Raw genomic sequence first — 20,563 nt, 5'->3', positions numbered from 1 at the left:
AGGGGGTGATTTCTCGCTTTCTGTCTCTCTGTCTGGCGAGCGCACGCGCCCTATAGTGAAAACCTCTCCAAAAATAAATAAATAAATAATAAAAAAATAAACAACCTCACCTCAGTACGTGGCACTTGTAAGGCTTTATGTAGGGCTGAACGTAGCAGCCTTGATTCTGCCTAAAAGTTAACGTCCAATGATCGCTATTCTTTGTTGCTTTGGAGTTACTGCGAAGGATAGCCAATAGTTAAAGTACTTTATAAGTGCAGTTCTAGAAAAATGGGTTTCTTGGTAGAGTAAAAATGTAGCCATGTTATACAAACCAGGGAAATAAACGAAGTATCATGCTTCTATTTCTGAAAAAATCCAGAGTGTTTGGTGTTGGGTTCATCCTTAATCTCCAAGTCACAATAGATATTTAATCAAGAATGTTTAGTACTACAAATCTTACCTTGTTATCTAGCAATAACTCAAGAGATCATGCTACAGGCCCTTCCTCCATTTTATTTTTTTACTTTTTAAGTGTATTTATAGTTATTTATTTTTAATTGTAAGAGGGCACAATGTGCTTGCTAGAGAAAAACAGACCCAGAGAGACGGGGAGGGAGAGGGACAAAGCAGGCCCAATGGCACATGGTCACACTGCAACCACTTTTCCTTCATTTCCCCATCCTGTTGTGATTTGGGGCACAGGCACGCACGCACACACACACACACCATGGTTTTTAAGCCATGGGGGACGGGATTCAAACTGTGGCTGGCCATGTAGGATCTGGCTCCCTTAACTACTAGGCTATATGACCAACCTATAAGGAGAAAATGTGTGTGTGCACCCAAGAAAGGGAGGGAGAGAGGCACCCTCAACAGGGTATAGTCACAGTGATCCCCTTCTCCTAGATCCTCAACTGGACAGGAGTTTGGGTGTGCATCTACTCCATATGTTTTCAGCTCAACATGGGACCCAGCCCTTGGTTGGCCATGCAGCTTCAAGCACTACAGTTTAGAAGGCTGTCACCTGTGCCACCAAGACCGAGCCTCTTCCTCCACTGTAACCTCAGTGTTAGTTTCATCTGTTTTATTTTTTAAGCGAGGCAATGTCTAGCAAGACTTCCTGTAACCAGAGAAAATGGCAAAGAAGCTTGTTTAGGTCCCAGGTTATGTCCTCTAAAACACAACACCTTAAGCCTGCACATACTATACAGATGGTGCAAGAATCCCTGAGCCAAGAAATTAACATGGAAATCAGCTCCACTTGTCTGGCAGAAATACCTGGCTGGCAGGATACCTCCACAGTCCTGCTTTTACAGCGATCCCAGAGAAATAGCAATCTCTGTTGAAGATGTGCTCATACAAAAGGGGAAGTAAGAATAATAAATACACAATAAAATAAACCACCATGAGAACTGACATAACAGAGAGAAGAATGATCACCACCAGAACTTGAGCTAAAAGAACAATTCGGAAAAAAATCGAAATAAAACATGAGCATTTAAAGCAATTAAGAAAATGAAAGAAGCAATGGAAAGCACAAGAAAATAAGAAGATAATAGAAATAAAGATCAGGTGTATCTGAAAAAGAAACAAATGGAACCTCTAGAAATGAAAAAATGCAGTCAATGGGAATTGAAAAACTTAGCAGATGAGATAAATGACAATAATTGAAGATAATTCATGAAGTAGCTGAGAAAGTTACAGCAGGCCAAGAAGGGCCAGCAGGTAGTGTGGTGGTTAAAGGTGTTGGATTCTCACATGGCTGACTGCAGTTTGAGTCCTGGACCTGGGAGCTTGCTTTCTCCCTTTCCCTTCCTCTCACTCTGTGGTCAAATTAAACAAATAATAATAGCAATAATAACACATGGAATTAAACAAACAATTTTTTAAAAAGCTACACAAAATGTAGTATATAGACATTTAAAAAATGGAATATATCAAAGAAAAGTTAAGATGTCTGGGGAGCAGAATAAGAAGTTCTAGTGTAAGCCCAAGAAACAACAATATTAATAACAGGTAATATTTGAGAAGCTAATGCCTGAGAGCTTCCCTGTGTTTTGAAACAAATGCTAAGTTCTTCAAGCAGAGTAAATTTAAAAAGTATATATTCTAAAATACCACAGGATTGTCACAGAACACAGAAAGTAAAGAGAAGGTCTTAATAACTAGAGAGAAAGTTAAATATCTATAAAGTAATGTAATGAATGAAACAGCAAGTTTCCAAGAGGAATAATCAACAATGGAAAATAATGGAATAATATTTTCTACATATTTTGAAGACATAATTGTCAGCCTAGAATTCTATATCTAGCTAAACTAACACACTAGAGTGAGAATAAAATAAAGACATTCCAGACCAATAAAGAGAATTTACCAGTTACAAATGCTAATGGAAAAAAAGTTAAGACAAACTATTATCTAGGAAGAAAGGAGTGAAAGTTTAAGAAGTCACAACCCTTGGTCTGCATTACCACAGGCTACAGCCATGTGATGGATGGTGAGTAACAGCTGCCTCCCTTGCATAGGAGTTGTGCTTCCGAGTCCAGTCCAGTACCCCTCTCTCCTTATTGGTCCTGATACTGAGACCTCGTGCTAAGTGCCATTTGTCATCTCACCTCAACCCACCAGCTTGACAAACATCTATCACCTGTCTAGTTTGGTAGACAAGAGTTCTGTGACTAACAGTAAGGAGGTGATTTAATACAATCCAGTAGTAAAGTCATATGGTAGGCTGGCAGGAACACTAAACTTCGAGTGAAGAAACAAGCTTCGACCTTACCCAGCTGGGCCACTCGAGGTTAATGGAAATTCAACATGTTATACCTTCCTCCTTTTTATCTATAAAATAATAGTAGAGGGGATTAAAAACCCTCTGCAAAATATAAACCTCTTTTCTAATGTAAGCTTATTGAGAAACAGAGTTTCACTTCATTGGGGTCTCCATCCTGTCAGCTGGATGTTAATATCCTTCACAAACTGTTCCCACCTCTCCTCTCCAGCCAGATCTTACGAGCCCCTGTCCTTTCAGGAAGGTCAGCAGCAGTCACGCGTCTCCCTCAGGTCCTACGTGAAGCTCTGCCCACCTCAGCAGCTCTCGCTCTAACCCATTCTTCCAGTCCCAATTCCTCCTTCAAACTTATCCCTCAAACTTCTAGTTACACAGACCGTGTACAGGTACAGGATCCCGAGCACCATCTAAGCTCCTGGTGGCGGCTGACCACGGGGCCAGGAGGTCTCATTTACAAGGCACCTTATCACCTGTTAACTGCTATAGTTGAGATGGTTTCACCACACACCCGGGTGCGCCACTTAGCCTACTCCGTCTCATTCTCCACTGACTCACGTTTTCCTCACTGTCCGGCTCATTGCGGCCCTCATCGCGCACCTGTGACGACTCTATCGGCGTTATCCCTGTTCGACACCTAGATGCCTAGAGTATTCAAAAAATACTCAACAAACAGTAGACTGCAGGGGAGGGCCTGAGGAGAAAGGAACCAGAAGGACACGAGCAGGCAAAACAGATGTGACAATCATAGCATCAACCAAGTAAGAGCAGCCCAAAAACAGGCCAACACTTGACACACATCACGTAACACTGAAACCTCACAACCAGCTCTTGCGGTACACAATCGAATCTTCATTTTACAGACAGGAAACTGACTCAGATGAAGTTAACTGCCTTACGCCTACCATTAGCAAAAGGTGGAAAGAAGATTTGAACCCACTTCTAAGTAATATCAAGATCAGAAGTAAGTTCGTGGCCATGGGCCAGGCTATTTACTGTCCGTGAAAGTAAAATACATTATTAGATGACTTGGCATATGAGAGCCGTTAGAACAGGCCGGGCACTTCGTAAGTGGTAGGCACCTGCAGCTACACACAGCTAAACACATACACACCCATACACAATGCACACAAATGTCTCAAGACATTCACTTCTATCTTCAGGTGGAGGGTACAAGAATAGTCTAGATTTTTTTTTTTTCCTCATAGGGTACATGTGCTAGCCAGAGAGACAGGGAGGGTGAGAAAGAGGAGGAAAGTGAGAAATCACCCTCCAGGGGACGACCACACTGCAATCCCTTCTCCAGTCTCCTCTTGGGATTTTGGGACATGTGCCTGGCCTGATTTTCAAGCTGCAGGGTCCAGTACTTAAACTGCATGGCTGGCCATGTGGGATTCAGTGCCCTAACCTCCACGCAATGAACCTAGCATCTTTTTTTTTTTAAAGACAGATTTTTTGCTACAGGGCACGTGCACTCTCCAGAGAGACAGAAAGCGAGAAATCTCCCGCTGGGGGGATGGTCATGCCGCAATCCCTCCTCCTCCAGTCTCCTCTCAGGATTTTGGGCACGCAAGCATACACACCCGGTGTGACTTTTAAGCAGCTGAGTCTGGGACTCGAATCATAGTTAACTTCGTGGGAGTCCAGAGACGTAACCATTACACCATCCCTAGTCCCAGGCCATAATATCTTAATTTGCTCTACTTTGCACATTAATTTACAGGCTTGTTAATAGTTATGCCTTTAGGAGTAAATAAAACTCCACAGAGATGACTTTTATGTGATAGCGAGAAACAAGAGACTTGGTGCCTTTTGGAGAAACTTTGATTTAGACATGATCTACTTATAAAAGAATAGCTATGGCAATAATATCCATTTTTTATATTGCCTTTTTAATTCTCTATTTTTTTCTTGTTTGAAATAAGAAGCATTTTATACTTTAAGAGATTAAGCTGCAGTTGCAAAATGTATTTCCTGTGTTCATACTAACCGCTTCCTCTTTTTTTAAAAAATGTGTTTTCTAAACTGTTCCAGGGAACAAATCCTTCAGACAACTAGAGTCAGACATTTCACATAAAACAGAAGCTTGGGGAAAGTACTAACCATATTAACATATTCAGTAAAGATGTCACATGAGTAGTTCCAGCAACAGCGAGGGAGAAATTTAACAGGACCGCTCCTTATACGTACAATAACTAAGGGAGTTTCTTGTGAGAGGCTGTTTCCCCAAATGGTAAGAGAACTGAACACTCACCACTCAGCAGGCTTCAGTCAGAACAGAACCGAGGTTGTCCTGCCCATGCTTCCCAGAGCCAGGGCACGGACTTCAACGAAAGAAAACGTCCTAACTACCTTTCGTGTTTCCTGAGATGATCATTCAAAGTAAATCCCTTCATTCTTGCTTAGAACGGGCACAGATTCCTCAAATGATTTCATCTTTCTGTTTAAAATATTCTATTATTTATGACACAAAAAGCACATGCACTTTTAATTATAATTTAAAGCAGAAGATCTTACCTTTTCTTGCTTCCTTCTTGGAATTCTACCTTATTTCAGAAATGACTCAACATGGACATCTATGTATTGGGTGTCAGAAAAGTCATGACATACTTTTCATGCTTGTCTATGCAAAAATGTGTCATGACTTTTCCAACAGCTCAACCGAGTTAAGAAGCTAATAACATTCCCCAGCCACGGATTTCTAGAAGTCATACTATCATACGAAAATGGAATGTGAACTCTCAAATAGACTGAGATGCTATTCAGCCCTTACGGTCAGCGTTTTAATTTAATTTAACCCTTAAAACAGTTCCTCAAATCAGGTTATATAACAACAACACATGATTAAGTTAGAAATAGGGGAACCGCTCACACTCTACAGAGAACTCTCCGGCTCGACAACTCAGAACGGCAACGAATTTAGAGGAAGAAGCCCCACTCGCTTTTGAAAGAACTGCCCATAAATTGAGACACGAGCAGTGAAAGAGTCATATAAGTCACATAAACTAGACCTATAAGAAAAAGAAAAAACTGATGGTGGAGTTTAAACAACATAACTTGAACTCAACTAACAAAGTCTGCAGCTGTTTGTAACCACTAACTGTAGTCTCTGTTAAACAATATCCTATTTTGCATTTCGAAGTTATGTAAGAGCGAACAGTCACAAGGCGAGGGCGAATTAGAGAAAGGGAATTATTCATTGCCTGACATGGATGAACTCGGTTTAATGCATGCATTTAGAAAACACTGTTCTCTCTGTTCAGAAATATTAGTTCACATTCCTTTCATTTTGATAACCTCTTCAATACCCCACTCGGCCAACCGCGGTACTCTCAGAACTGGAGATTAGGGGCGGCCTCTCAGCCGTGCCTGTCTAGCATTGCTCCTGGCCTGAAGCAGGGTGACAGACAAACTCTGATTTTAAAGTCCTTGTCACCAAAAATGCCACTTCAAAGTTTTCGGAGGGCACAGGGGAAATTTTACAATTCAGTAAACTGAGCATTTGGGAGAAAACGTAAGGCGAATTTCTCCAAGTTTAGGATCCCGCGACTAAATGTCGATATCTATGCCACCCCCAGACCTTGCCAGCGAAGAGCCAATGGCGAATGTGGGCACTCTGCAATCTAGGAATTCCATTGAGTTAATTCTTTAAAAAAGAACAAAACTATGAAGTAATCATCCCATCAGAATTCCTTTAAATCAAAAAAAAAAAAAAAAGTTTGGGATAACTCACTTAGAAGACTGTGAAAATGGAAACAGACAAATTCAGAATTTAGTTGGATGAAAACTGTACTTAGAAGCAGCAAACTAGCAGCCAAAAACAACAAAAAACTTGCTGCAAACATTTTCATAAAATAAATTAATGGTTACCTAACATTCTTTTTTTTTTTTAAAGAAGTATTTTATTTATTTATTATTATTATTTTCACATGGATTTTGCTAGAGAAAGACAGAGAGGAAGAATAGGAAAGCAAGCCACCAGGGTCCGGTACTTGAACTGCGGTTGACCGTGTGGGAATTCTAGCGCCTTAACCACCATGCCACCTGTTGGTCTTGGTTACCTAACATTCTAATTAACTTTAAAAAACAATCTCCAAACTATATCAAGCCTCAACTGTTGACTGTTACCCACTTTTCCACAAACTACCCTACAAATCCACAACAAAGAGTTGAGACCCATGAAGGGCTTAGCTGTTGGAGATGACAGTGAGGACCGTCCTCTGGGGCCAGGTCCGTACTGACGGTGCTGGCTCGCAAGGCGGCAGAGAGGCTGAGCTCTCCAGTCTCCTACGTGGGAGCCTTATAAACACGTGACTTAGAAACCCTTCCATTTCTGGTTGTCTAGGCCTTTTCTAATTGCACATCAGTATTTGAACTGAAAAAATAAAAATCTTAAAATTAAAAGATCACCCACATATTGGGGCCAGGTAGTGGTGCAGTGGTAACACAACTGGACCCATGTGGGAAAGGAGCTGGTTCGAATCCCTAGGTGGGACATTTAAATCTTCACAAAGGAAAGAAGAATTGGGCTCCTACCCAGAGCCTAAGTAATTTAGAAAATGTCAGGCATGCTTATAATGCACACTGGTCATCTCATCCAGCACAAAATGCAATATAGGACGCCCACCCTGCACTTAAGACAGCTTTGAAAACAGAGGCCCGTACTGATGCTGGAAGAAGGGCGATGGCTGAGTGACTTAGAATACAATTAGGTCATTCAATCGTGCGGAAACTGAGAGGGGAGATTTATATTAGATTCAAAGGCTGTCAGGAATCATAATGGGATATTACATCAGATAACAGTAACGGAAACATTTCCTTCATGTAGCTGGTCCTCAGTAGAGGTAAGGCTTCACAGACAACGAGGAGCTGCTGAAACAGTTAAACTGCGTGTTCTGTGAAATTACATTTCAAGTCACATTGAAAGCAAAGTAACTTAAGAATTTCCATGTTTACACACTGCTCTATAGCTTTGATGTTTATGATGCCTGGATCCAGTAATTTATCATATCCTCGGGGAAGAGGCAAATAGCATTTTCATAAAAATAACGAAATGATGCTCGCAGTATAAGGAAAAAACACTGTATCTCAGGGATATCCAAGAAGTTGAAGGCAGCAATTCCACCCAGCAGTGCCTGTCCAAAGTCCCACAATCCCCTGTGGATCCAGCAATTGCTCTTTTGCTAACTGCCAGGGATCTGAGCTGAGAGAGGAAAAGCAAAGGAAAAGCCATCCCGATCATTTCCAAACCACGAAAAGCCGGGACTCACAGAACACGGGCAACCTCAAACCCTCAGTTAGACCAACACAGAGCTAGCTTGGCAGAGAACCCTGGCCATGCCTGCTCCCCGGAGAACCCACCTTCATCATTTTAATTGTCAAAGGGCAGATGCACTCGCTAGAGAGAGAGGGAGAGAAGGGAGAGCCAGAGAGGGAGAGCACCTCCCGGCATGGTGCCGGCATGCCGCAATCCCTTTCCCTTCCGTTCTTCATCCCGTCAGGACTTGGGCACGCATGCACATGCGCAGGTGGTTCAGAGAACCACTCTAACCTAGGCCTCGGTCCTACACGTGGCATCCCGGGGACACACTCACACCCACACTTGGTATGCCTGGGACCTCACGTGTTCCTCCATGACCTGTACCTTCTTCCAAGACTGAAATGGGGAAATGATTGGAAAATTTATGATGAAATGGATATATTGTTACAAAAATAGGACCCATCAGGATCAGCCCGGAAGTGGCCAATAGAAAACTGAACGAGTAGTTAGAAACTTTCCCACAAGGATGTTTTGAAGGGTTGGAGGGTGGCATAGCAGCAGAACCCAACGCTCTGCAAGGCTGACCCACATGAGAGGTTCCGTGTTCGAGTCTGAGGACTTGCTGAGTGTGCAGGGTACAACGTGCCCACACTTTAGGACACTGAGCTGGGAGTGGGTGGGAGTGAGACCTTGTGGGGTTCTCGCTTTCTCTCAGTCATGAAAGAAATAAATAAAGTATTCAACACATTTCAAGAATAGTTCATTTCATCTTATATGTATAAGGGGTCTTCAAAAAGTCTGTGTAGCCGCCAGCAGGTGGTGTGGTGGTTAAGGCACTGGATTCCCACAGAGCCTACTGTGGTTCGAGTCCCAGACCTGGTGCCTTAAAAAAATCACTTGGGGGGCTGGCAGGTGACATGGTGTTTGAGGCGCTGGACTCCCACATGGCTTGAGTCCCAGACCTGGCGGCCTGAAAATCACAACAAATAAATAGATAAATAAATAAATGTTTTTTAAAAAGGAAGAAAGAAAAATCGCTTGGAGTGTATGGTTTGAGTCCCAGACCAGTGGCCTGAAAAATCACTCTGGGTGCATGTGTACATGCCCAAAGTCCAGAGACAAGAATGGAGGAGAAGGGACTGCAATGTGGCAACTTCCCTGGGGGCTGATTTCTCACTTTCCTTCTCTCTGTCTCTGTCTCTCTCTCGCTCTTCAGTGAGCACATGTACCCTATGGCAAAAAAAAAAAAAAAAGAAAAGAAGAGAAAAGAAAAAACTTCCATAGAAAAAGTGTATTATGAAAAAAATGTATCGATTGGGACCAGCAGTTAGCGTAATGGCTATGTCGCTGGACTCCCATGTAGTTGAAACTGAACTACAACTTTCCTTTCTGTCTGCTTTGCTTTACTTAAGAGTTTTGGAGTGTTTGCTCTTTTTTTTTTTTTTCTGAAATAATATTAAGAAACTTTAAAATTCTTATGAGAAAATGGAAGTAAGTACAAATTTGTTTTGGTGCAAAAAATTTTAAATCCATTTTTTTTTTTTGAGAGGCTTTTTGCTATAGGGCACGTGCGCTCGCCAGACAGACAGAGACAGAGAGACAGAAAGCGAGAAATCACCCCCCAGGGGGGATGGCCACGCCGCAATCCCTTCTCCTCCATTCTCCTCTCGGGATCTTGGGCACGCATGCACACGCGCCTGGCGTGAGTTTTAAGCCACCGGGTCCGGGACACAAACCGCGGTCAACTACGTGGGAGTCCAGCGACATAGCCATTACGCTAACTGCTGGCTCCCGAATTAAAGAACTCTTGAGTAAAATATTAACCAAACAAATTAATCTATATATAAAAATAAAATCCATCATAATCCAGTTGTCTGTCACAGAAACTCTAACTTAGTCCCATGTACAGAAATCGATTGATGTAGTTTACCACATCAATAAAGTAAAGGAGGCAGGAAAAATATGCAATGATATTCAGTATCAAGTCAAGCTTAAAAGAGAAAAAAGCCCTGCTGGCAAAATAGGAAAGAAAAGAAAATTCTTTAACCCAATTTAAGGCATATTAAAAGTATTTATTGTTAAGTTTCTTTCTTTTTTTCCTGAGTGTGAGAGACAGAGAGGGGAGGAAGACAGGAGTCTCCCATGGTGCCATCCCCTCCCCAGCCTGCAGGCGAGTACAGGCAGAGGGGACTTGGACCCGCGATCTCCCGTGGATCCAGCGTCACGGAGTAGCCCCGAGCACGGCACCACCAGCGGCCCGAAGATCACTCTTACTGGGATAACATCTGAACCCTCTCTTCGCAGTGGACATCAAGATAAGGAAGTTCACAATGTCAAAGTCATACCCAGCAGGATATGATAAAAAAATTCAATAAAAAGCATAAAGTTCAGAAGAGGAGAAATAAAACTATCATTTCTAGCTATAGAAAAACCCAAACTGATATGAAAAGATAGTTTAGGAAAGCATCTGACTCGAACATTGATTTCTAAAAGTCCTATCTTCTAGCCTCCCCATGAATTAAGTCCCAAAAACATAGTGTTGAGTGAAAAAAAGTAAATGGGAAGAAAATGAATGAAAGTAAGATTTTGTTTATATTAAAGTGAAAGGAGACAGAATGATAAAACACACTAATCGGCAATACATACACGGGGTAAAAAAGCTATGGCGACCAGCAAGGGGAAGAGTAAGCAAATTCAGGGTGCAGCTTACCCGTGGGGAGGGAAGAGGATGCAGGGCGCAGTGGGGACCGGGCACCAGTGAGCCCCTCGTCAAGCCCCAGCTGCAGACAAGCAGGGGTGCCTTCCCCTCTGCGCTGCGCTCTACAGACACAGCGTGCAATTCTTAAAAAGAAGGCTCCAAAAGTCACCTACCAAGGCACTAACAGTAATTGGATATTTTAAAATAATTATTTTATTTAACTTTATTTATTTATTTTAATTTGACCAGAGAGGGATAGAAAGAGAGAGAGAGAAAGTGAGAAAGCAAAGCCACCAGGTCCAGTACTCAGACCCTGGTTGGCCATGTGGGAGTCCAAGTACCCTGAGCCACCATGCCACTTACCGGTCCCAATAACTGAATTTTTAGACCCCACCCCACTTCTTTCAGTTGTTGATATTTCAGCTATTTCTACAATGAGCACTAACCATTTTTTTAAGAGAGATTTTTTGCTATAGGGTATAAGTGCTTGCCAGAGAGACAGATAGGAAGAGAGAAATCACCCCCCAGGGGGGATGGCCATGCTGCAATCCCTTCTCCTCCATTTTCTTCTCAGGATTTTGGGCATACATGCACATGACCCCGGCGTGAGTTTTAAGCCACCGAGTCTGGGACTTGAACCATGGTCGACTACATGGGAATCCAGCGACGTAATCATTACACCATTTGCTGGTCCTGATGAATAGCTTTTATAAGAAAAAGCCATAAGAGTAATTTTTTTAAAAAAATCTGTTTATTTATTTTTTTTAGATCTTTGTTTTTATTTATTTATTTAATTTGCTATAGGGCATGTGGACTCGCTGGAGAGTGACAGGGAGAGAGAAAGTGAGAAATCACACCCTGTGGGGATGGCCACACCACGATCCCTTTTCCTCCATTCTCCCAGGACTTTGGGCACATACACACACACACACACACACACACACACACACACACACACACATGGTGTGTTTTAAAAGCCACTGGGTCAAGGACCAGAACCACGTAGTTGGCCATACTGCATCCAGCTGCCTTAACCATCATTCTACTTGGCTAGCCCAAAGTCTTTTCGTTTTAATCTTTTCTTTTTTAGTCTCCAGAGAGTACACATGCTCACCAGAGAAAGACAGACAGAGAGAGAGAAAGGGAGAGGGAGAAAACACTCCCCAGGTGAGTATGGTCATGCCATAGTCCCTTCTCGTCAGTGTCTTCATCTTGTCAGGATTTGGGGCACACACGCACACGCACCTGGTGTGTTATCAAATCGCTGGGGCTGGGATTCAGACCACTGTCAGCAATGTGGGATCCAGATCACCTAACCAGTAACTTACAACCCCCTCATCTTTAAATAAGTAAAAATCATTCCGATCTTGTATTTAGAAAAATAAAATACTTGATGAAGAATTATACATTTGTGTTAAGCCTAAATGTGTCTTCCCTTGATTCCTTCCCCCTTACTCCCTGAAAAAGATGTATTTTAACATATTAAGTAATTTTAGAGAAAGGCATACTAAGTTGAGGGAACTTCAACAAGTTCATGGAAAAGCAGAATTAAAGTAAGAATTTATTTTGATGCAAAAATTGGAAATCCATGCGGCTTTACCATAATACACATTTTTCCACGGACTTTTTGAAGATGGGCTGTGGATACCTAGTCCTAAGTCATTTGGCAGAGTCTGGCAGACACTAATTCTCTGCATTTCCCAGCTACACTCCTCTCCAAACAACCTGGCAGATGGAAAGAAATCTTTGCAAACACAGGGTTCCCCCTCCTCCAAGTAGCCCCAGGCAGCAATGAATGAGTACCCTTATGTAACTGCCTAACTTTGTTTACACTGTATTTACTGATGGCTTTTACAAAAAGAAAACTCTGCTTCTAGGGAAGAAAAACATATTGAACCACAAGAAGACACAGTGCAGGCTTTATAATATTCCTCAATGCCAAGACAAGCCATTTAGAGAAAAGCTTTTGAGGGGACTTGAAAATGGAGGCCTTCCACTGCGGCCTCGCTGTTACGGGCTGACTGCATCCATCAGAAGTCGGGCCAGCAGCGAGAGGCTCCTTATCTTTTTAAAGGCAACATTATAAAGGCCACACTCTTCCAGATGGCGCCTGCTCCTGCTCTCCAGAAATGGACTTTCTCTTTGAAAAGCCATTAAGAAAGGAAGCGCATCACCCCTCAACACCCGCCGAGGAGCTACTGGTCAGGTCTCCAGGCTACGAGCCTGCTGACCGAACTCCTCAGACCCTCACACTGCAGGGTCCCCCTGCTGCAGCTCCGGGCCTCCACTGCAGCTGACACAAAATGAAAACAATCCCCTTCTGTGGCTGCATCAGAAAGGGGAAGCTGGTGGGACAGTCCAGGAGGGCAGCCTGGGGAAATGAAAGAGGGACTTGGGGACCTCAGCTCACCTTTTCCACATCTGCTTTTGTCACATTAATGTCAGCGTCCATCTTCTCGAAGTACTGCTGTGCTCGGTCAGCCTCCTTGCAATCCCGCTCGAATCGCCGTTTGCTCTACAATCAGAGAAAGATAGTGGCAAAGAAAATAATTATTTATGAAACCGTGCGACTTCCATGTGGAGATGGAATTTCATCTAAACTCCCCAGTAAGCTGTCTCTCTCCCATTGTCATTATGTCGTCATTTCTGGAAGTTATTTTTAAATCTGCATTTATTTCCATCAAGACTATCTAATCTTTGCCTTCCGTATGACATTCGGAAAAAAACACCCTACTTGAACTGTTTTGGCTCAAGAGTTTGCTTTTGATATGGTTCTAGAAACAAATTAAATTTAAATGAGAAAAATCTACAAAGAATATGTCATTAGTGTTTTGTTTGTATGCTTTTAACTTACGAATTAATTCAGATTGCAAGTAAATTCAAAAGAGAAACATCTATGAAGACAATTCTTTAGCCGTTTTCCACTCACGGATTCGAGCTGTTTCCAGCAGGTCTCTATGTGCTGCTGAGCTTTCCGTCCGTCGTGGAAGTTCTGGAAAGGGGAAGACACGCCGGTGATCAGGAACCCCCACTTGCTCACATGGACAGGAGAGAACACTCTTCCTCCATGTAAACCACCTTTGAATAACAAACATCTTCATATGCAGGCCGAAGAAGTGAGCGAATGCAATGGAGGGAAGTGAAGACAAGCACAGAGTCCCCTTTAAGACCTCCGCTACAGTAACGCGGACTTCACAGACTTACATAAACACTTGCAAAAATCACAGGAATGCTTTATTAATATAGCAATCACTGGACCAGCAGGTGGCGTGGTGGTTAAGGCACTTGATTCTCACATAACTGACCACAGTTCAAGTCCTGGACTTGGCAGTTTGAAACTCCTGCCAGACGTGTGTGTGCTTGCCCCAAATCCCAGGAGAATGGAGGGGAAGGGATTGCAGTGTGGGCGGGGGGTGGTGGGTGACTGGGGCAGGGGAAGGGTGACTGCTTACTTTCCCCCTCTCTGTCTCTTTAGTGGTGCAGAAGCCCTACGATGAAAATTCTAATCTCTATCACTTCCATCATCTTTTTAACTTGAGATATAACTCACATTCTAGGTGATTCACCAGTCTAAGATGCACGGATCCAGTAGATTTTAGTAGCGTCACCAAATGCCACCATCACCATTACCAAGGTTGGAACATTCCATCACCCTGTACCTCTTAGCCGCCACCCTCCAAACTCTCCAGTGCAGGCCAGGCCCTAGCCTCAGGCCACCCTGTACTTCCCGCCTCTGCAGACCTGCCTATTCTGGACGCTTCCTAAGGAATCACGCAGGATACGCAGACTGGGGCGGCTGGCCTAGCTGCCGTGCTCACGGTGTTCACTTAGCATGGCTCAGCGTCTGTGCTGTCACGGGTTTCAGCACGTCATTCCTTTCACTGCTGATGTCACACCAGGTGGTTGTACCACAGTATTCAGCAGCTGAAAGCCACCTGGGTTGTTCCTCATTTGGACTGCTATGGGTAATGTTGCTACAAACATTTATGTAAAAGCCTTGTACGGACAGATGTTCTTTATCTTTTTCAGTGTAAAGATGAATTCACCTTCTTGCTACCCACAAAGGCCCCGAGGCAGGCACCTGTCTGGTGTGAACCAGCAAGGACACCAGGGAGCTGGACAGACTAGGCCTCAAGGAGAATGCTAAGAGCTGAGGTCCGAGAAGATGGGGAGATTGTGAAGGGTCTTGTAGGTTTTATGACAAGCTGAAACCAGCGGATGGCTCTGAGCATAGAGGTGGTGAAGGCCCATGTATGAGGCCGATGACAGGGACTTGGACAGGTGGTAGCAGCTCAGATGCAGGTGACAGGGAGCAGGGGCAGGGTCTGGGTGTCCTGACCATCAAACCACCAGGATTCTCTGGGGCATGGGATCAGAGGTGAGATACCAAGAGGTCCTGAGTGATACCGTGGTTGTTGGTTTTAACAACTGGAAGGAGAAGGAAGGCGGAGAGGAGCGGTCTGAGGAGGGAAGTTAACGTGGCTTCAGAAGTGTTAAGGTTGGTATTTCTCTGAGACCCTCAGGTAGAGTCTAACGTGTTGGTGGATGCGTGAGTCTGAGGTCAGAGGAGTCAGCACTGAAGATCCACTTGAGACTCAGCATGGAATGGTGGTTAAGCCAGGGGACTGATGAGGTCACCTGGTGCTCTGACTCGAGCATGGCCAGGCTCGTGCTGGAAACTAAATCCCAGAGCAGCAGTGCCGGGAGGTGGGCTACCGAGAGCTGCCTCGGTCGTGAGCGGATTAATCTCCTACCTCGGGAGTTAGCTAACCCCCGTGGGCTCGTCCTAACAGCAAGCTCGCCCTCTCTCGCTTCTTGCTCTCTTGAACACGCTTGCCTTCCACGTTCTGCTGCAGGATGACACAGCCCAGGGCCCTCGCCTGGACCTTGGACTTCCCAGCCTCCAGAACTGTGAAAAACAAATCTTTGTTCTTCATAAATTACCCAGTCTCAGGTATTCTGTTATAACAACATGAAAACCTATTGCAACATCGCTGGCTTGCTCGACGTCCCAGGAATTTCACAGATCTACTCTCCACTCTGTCCTGTGTCCCTAGAGGCCGACCCACATGGGCCACATGAGTGGGCTCTCATGCCTCCTGGTTCTAATTAGATCTGCCAGAAAGGTTCTGGACGATCAGGGAGCAGGACATTGTACCTGCAGCCTCCCCAAGCTGCCAGTCGGCTGGGCCAAAGGCCCCTCTTGACACCACTAACCCCTGATGTTCTCATCTAAGGCCCTTTGCCCTTCATGGCCTGGGGGCTGTGGTAGTTTCCCACCATGACTGGCCCCAGGACACTTCACCATCCCCTCCTGCTTGTCCTGAAGGCACTTCACTGTGTGGTAAATGTCCCTTCGTTAACCACCCTCCTTCAGTGACAGGGTTGAGCGTGTTTGTTTTCCAACTGCACTGGCAGTAGGGGTGCCAGGAGGGACGAATGACAGAACTGCAGAGGTCCCCTACGTACAGCTGCAGAGCTTGTCACCTCCCCTGGTCAGGCTGACCACGGGGAAGGCCAGGGAGGCAAAACCAGATTTTTTTTTTTAAAGAACAGTGCTCCTTTATAAGAGAATGCTTTCTGGCCTCCCTCTTGAGGTTGTGTTTCATTGTTTCAAATGCCTCCTTGCAGCAAGTTTTTCCCACCCAGTAATTTTCGGGTCTCCTTGACCCCAAGAGGAGCCACTTGGGACTTCATTATTCTTCTCTCATAATGGACATGAGGAAAAAAATAGGATGTGGAGTCTAAGGCTTGGGATAAAAAAGGAAGGATCGAGGTTGTGGAAGAACTGGGTCGGGCTAAGGGTATGGTTAGGAAAACGTTGAAATTCGGAAGACACGTGAACAGCAAGCAGGTTTTCTGAAAGCTGCAGATATGGCATCGCTTTAAAGAATGGAGGGAAGAAAAGAGGGAAATCCTCAAGGGAGAAGAGACGGGCAGACAGGGAGGCAGAAAAACAGGGGCGAATCCTGGGAGAGACAAAGGGTCCATTTCAAACCACCTGGGCTACACTGGGCTCCCGGGCGGAGGCCCCTTTCGTCCCGAAGGTCCCTGTTGGTGGCTCCGACTGCCAGACACCGAGCAGGCCGAAGGGACACCACCACTGTCCAGTCTGACTTTGAGAGCCCGAGATGGCACAAAAACAAACAGTATACCCCAGCACCGAATTCAGAGCGGCACCCGAGGTGTATAGACTCTCTCCATGCAACTGGTAAAGGATGATTTAATAAAACGAAAGCTCCCTGCTGCTAACGGGGCCAGAGGAGCACAGGCAGCCCCAGAGGTCACTGCGCCCACAGAGCTGCCTCCACTTCATCCTTAAAGGAGTCTGTCTGCCCTGAAGACAAGTCTTTAAAAACACGGGTCATACTTTGGAAGCAGTGAGGTGATTTTGATCCAACACACAGGTAGTGAACTGTCCCCACTCCTTACATGATGAGTAATGACCATGCTTCCACGGTGAGAACCGTTCCTTTCCTGGGGAGCTTTCTCCCAGAGTGCTCAGTCACCGACCCCCACTATTAAACAATGATATGAAAACCGCAACTGCGACCCTTTCATTTCACGTGGCTTAAGAAAATATCCAGTTTTGGGACCAGCAGTTAGCGTAATGGCTATGTCGCTGGACTCCCATGTAGTCGACCGCGGTTCACATCTCGGACCCGGCGGCTTAAACTCACGCTGGGCATGTGTGCATGTGTGCCCAAGATCCCGAGAGGAGAATGGAGGAAAAGGGATTGCGGCGTGACCATCCCCCCTGGGGGGTGATTTCTCGCTTTCTGTCTCTCTGTCTCTCTCTGTCTGGCGAGCGCACGTGCCCTATAGTGAAAACCTCTCCAAAAAAAAAGAAAAAGAAAAATATCCAATCTTTCATAGACAGGGTCTGCCCATAATATATTTTGCTACAACACCCCCCCAAAACTTTCTGTGCTGTGTGATGGGAATTAAGGAAGGAAGGAAAGTGCTCTGTGCACAGAGGGACCAAGCCGGGGTCGGCTGCCGGAAAAGCTATGTGAACAGTTACAAAGTAAAACAAGTAGCCCAGCTGGCCAGATGTATTTGTTGTTTATTAACAAACAATGGCAGAAAGCTTCTTCTCTGGACAGTGAGCAAGTGTGTGTCTACACAGCGTGCCTCCCAGCTCTCACTAAGGAGGAATTGTTCTCGGGACAAAGATAATAAGTACTTCTTTGGAGCCCTGGAATGAAGTCATCTTGGTTCTTTTCTTCTATCAGAAAAGAGACGGGAAATGCCATCTCTAGAGACCCAGAAAAATGCTGCCTCGCTTCTCCCGTAATAAGATGCTTTTAGCTTTTTTTACAACATTAACATAGACTTTTAAAAATACCTAATGATATCTGCGGTGACAATTACACTCATTTACTTTCATTTCAACTTTTTAGTTGTACACCAGTCTGTACAGATAAAAATCATTTTTCAAAACATTTTTTGGGAGGCCTGCAGGTGGCGGGGTGGTTAAAGGGTGCTGTGCTGGACTCCCACATGGCCGACTGCAGTTCAAGCCCTGGACCTGGAGACTTGCTTTCTCACTCTCCTCCTCTGTCTCTCAGTTTGTCCCTCTCTGATCAAATATAAATAAATATAGTAATTCTTGTTTTTTTCTTTAAAGAAAAAAAAAAACATTTTATGGGGGGGAAAAAAAAAACCTGAATGACCATGGGTATCTGAAACTAAGAAAAATAGAGAATCAATTGTATGCAAGCGATGAGTAAAAGAAAAATGACCACCACAGGGCTGGCGAGAAGAGTTTGCTATTCTACAAGAAATCAGGCCACAGGGGCCAGCAGGTGGCATAGTGGTTAAGGTGGCTGGACTCCCACATGGCTAACCGTGGTTCAAGTCCCGGACCTGGCAGCTTGCCTTTTCACTTGCATTTTCTCTCTCTCTCTCTCTCTCTCTCTCGTCAACTTCAAAATAAAGTAAAATAAAATAATAATTCTTAAAAAAAAAAAAAAAGAAAGAAATCAGGCCACAGAGAAAAAGGGAGGACACCACCCTTCCCCTTCTGCAGCTGGGTCCAACAGCTCCTCCTTTTACTAAGAATTAAAGAATTATTCTATTTAACTTCATTTACTTATTTCAATTTGACCAGAGAGGGACAGGGTGAAAGAGAGAGAGAGGGAAAGTGAGAAAGGAAGGCACCAGGCCCAGGACTCGAACTGTGATTGGCCACGTGGGGGTCCAGTGCCCTCAACCACACCACCAGCTGACTGGAACCATTTACAATTAAAAGAAAATAAACAAACAAACAAACTATGGGGGCTGGCAGATGGCATGGTGGTCAAGAGCTCTGAACCCCCACATGGCCGACCACTGTTTGAGTCCTACACCTGGTGGCTTGCTTTCTCACTTTCTCTCTCTCTGTCCCTGTCTGGTCAAATAAATAAATAAAGGTAAATAAAATTTAAGAAGCAAAATATAGCATCAGCGTGAGAATAACCATTTCAAAAAAAGGAAAAAATAATAAGTAGAAAATCACAATAAACACTCAATTGAGAGCAGTCAACCATCTGGAATTTTAAATAAAACCCAGGATCCACAGATGAAAACAAGGGAACACAAAGACTGGAAAAGGGCAAAGAAAGAAGAGGTTTCCAGAAAGCGCGTCTGTGATAAACCCTGCGACTGCCTCAGAAACCCGCAGTGTCGCGGGCTGGACACCGGCAGCTTCTAGCCTGACTCGGAGCCCCGTCTTAGCTGAACTCCGAGCACGCGCGGACGTATTCACGGGACTACACGGGGCGGCAGTGAAACCTCAGTCCTGTGTGGGTGACCTTCCTGCACCCCGACGTCCCACACCAGAAGCCAGAAGCGGTCACACCGGAACATGCATTCCGCTTTTCTTCACCAGGTTTATTTCCCCAAGTCCATTTATCGTACAGATTCTTCTCAAAGCTGGCTTCAAGTCCCCTCCGATGCCTTCTTCCCGGCGCCATGCCACCACTGAGCTTCGCCGCACACCGACTCCCTGCGGCCTAGGGTCAGGCCTGAGCGGAGGGGAGACCCGTTTCCCCCTCCTCTCTCTGCTCGCTGCTCCCGGTGTTCTCAAGTCAGCGTGTGCTGCCAGCACCCCAGCCAGCAGTGCGCCCCGGCTTCGCTCGTCTTCCTCAAGTCCCTCACCTGATCCCTCCGAGGACACAAAGCGGCCCCTTCCAACCCACAGTGAGGGGGCTCAGGCAGCGCCCAGCTGATGGGGGAAGGTCTGGGACAGGGACCCTTCCTCTGGGCTGAAAGGTCTAACTCTTCTCCAGCCTACTCCAGCCGCTCATTCACCTGCTCATTCACCCCCGGCTAACCGCCTGCGCACACGCCCTGGGGGCTGCTCCAGCCAGGAGGGAGGCTGGTGCATGAAACAGGCTGTGGCCTCCTGAGGCTCGGTAGACCCCGTGGTGAGCGAAACAGGGTGAGCAAATAAAGAAGCGGGTGTGCGTGAAGGTGGCTCTTTCAGCTAGGGAGTCTGGGAGGACATCCGAGTAGGGACGGGACTCAAACGCAGGTGTGACTGGGGACGCACCTCCAAGCAGTGGGAGAGCAGACGCAGATTCCAAGTGTGAATGGGCGTGGCCTGGTCAAGGAGGACTGAGAAGGGGACGAGGCAGCAGGAGGCAGGCCCTCGGCGTGGACGGTCTCCCCCACCAGGACCACCGTGATGAAAAGCTAGCAGAGGATTTGGGAACCAGCAGTTAGTGTAATGGCTATGTCGCTGGACTCCCACGTAGTCGACCGCGGTTCGCGTCCTGGACCCGGTGACTTAAAACTCACGCCGGGCGCGTGTGCGTGCGTGCCCAAGATCCCAAGAGGAGAATGGAGGAGAAGG

The 20,563-nt window shown here is 45.3% G+C and overlaps 1 protein-coding gene across 14 annotated transcripts in view; it reads right to left on the bottom strand.

Annotated features, from left to right (window-relative positions):
* FNBP1 (formin binding protein 1) overlaps window positions 1-20,563 on the bottom strand; it is a 96,031-nt gene that overhangs the window by 52,320 nt on the left and 23,148 nt on the right. For all 14 annotated transcript variants that reach the window (XM_027767299.1, XM_014583205.2, XM_014583206.2 and 11 more), the window contains exons 4-5: window positions 13,655-13,717; window positions 13,136-13,240 (exon numbers count right to left, since the gene is read on the bottom strand). In XM_027767299.1, coding sequence (XP_027623100.1) covers window positions 13,136-13,240; window positions 13,655-13,717 — 168 coding nt within the window. The remainder of the gene's footprint in view (window positions 1-13,135; window positions 13,241-13,654; window positions 13,718-20,563) is intronic.

The sequence above is a fragment of the Tupaia chinensis genome, unplaced genomic scaffold (assembly GCF_000334495.1).
Source record: "Tupaia chinensis unplaced genomic scaffold, TupChi_1.0 Scaffold144168_1, whole genome shotgun sequence".
Lineage (NCBI taxonomy): Eukaryota > Metazoa > Chordata > Mammalia > Scandentia > Tupaiidae > Tupaia > Tupaia belangeri.
The sequence above is the reverse complement of the archived record's forward strand: the minus strand, read 5'-3'. Positions and strand labels throughout refer to the sequence as shown.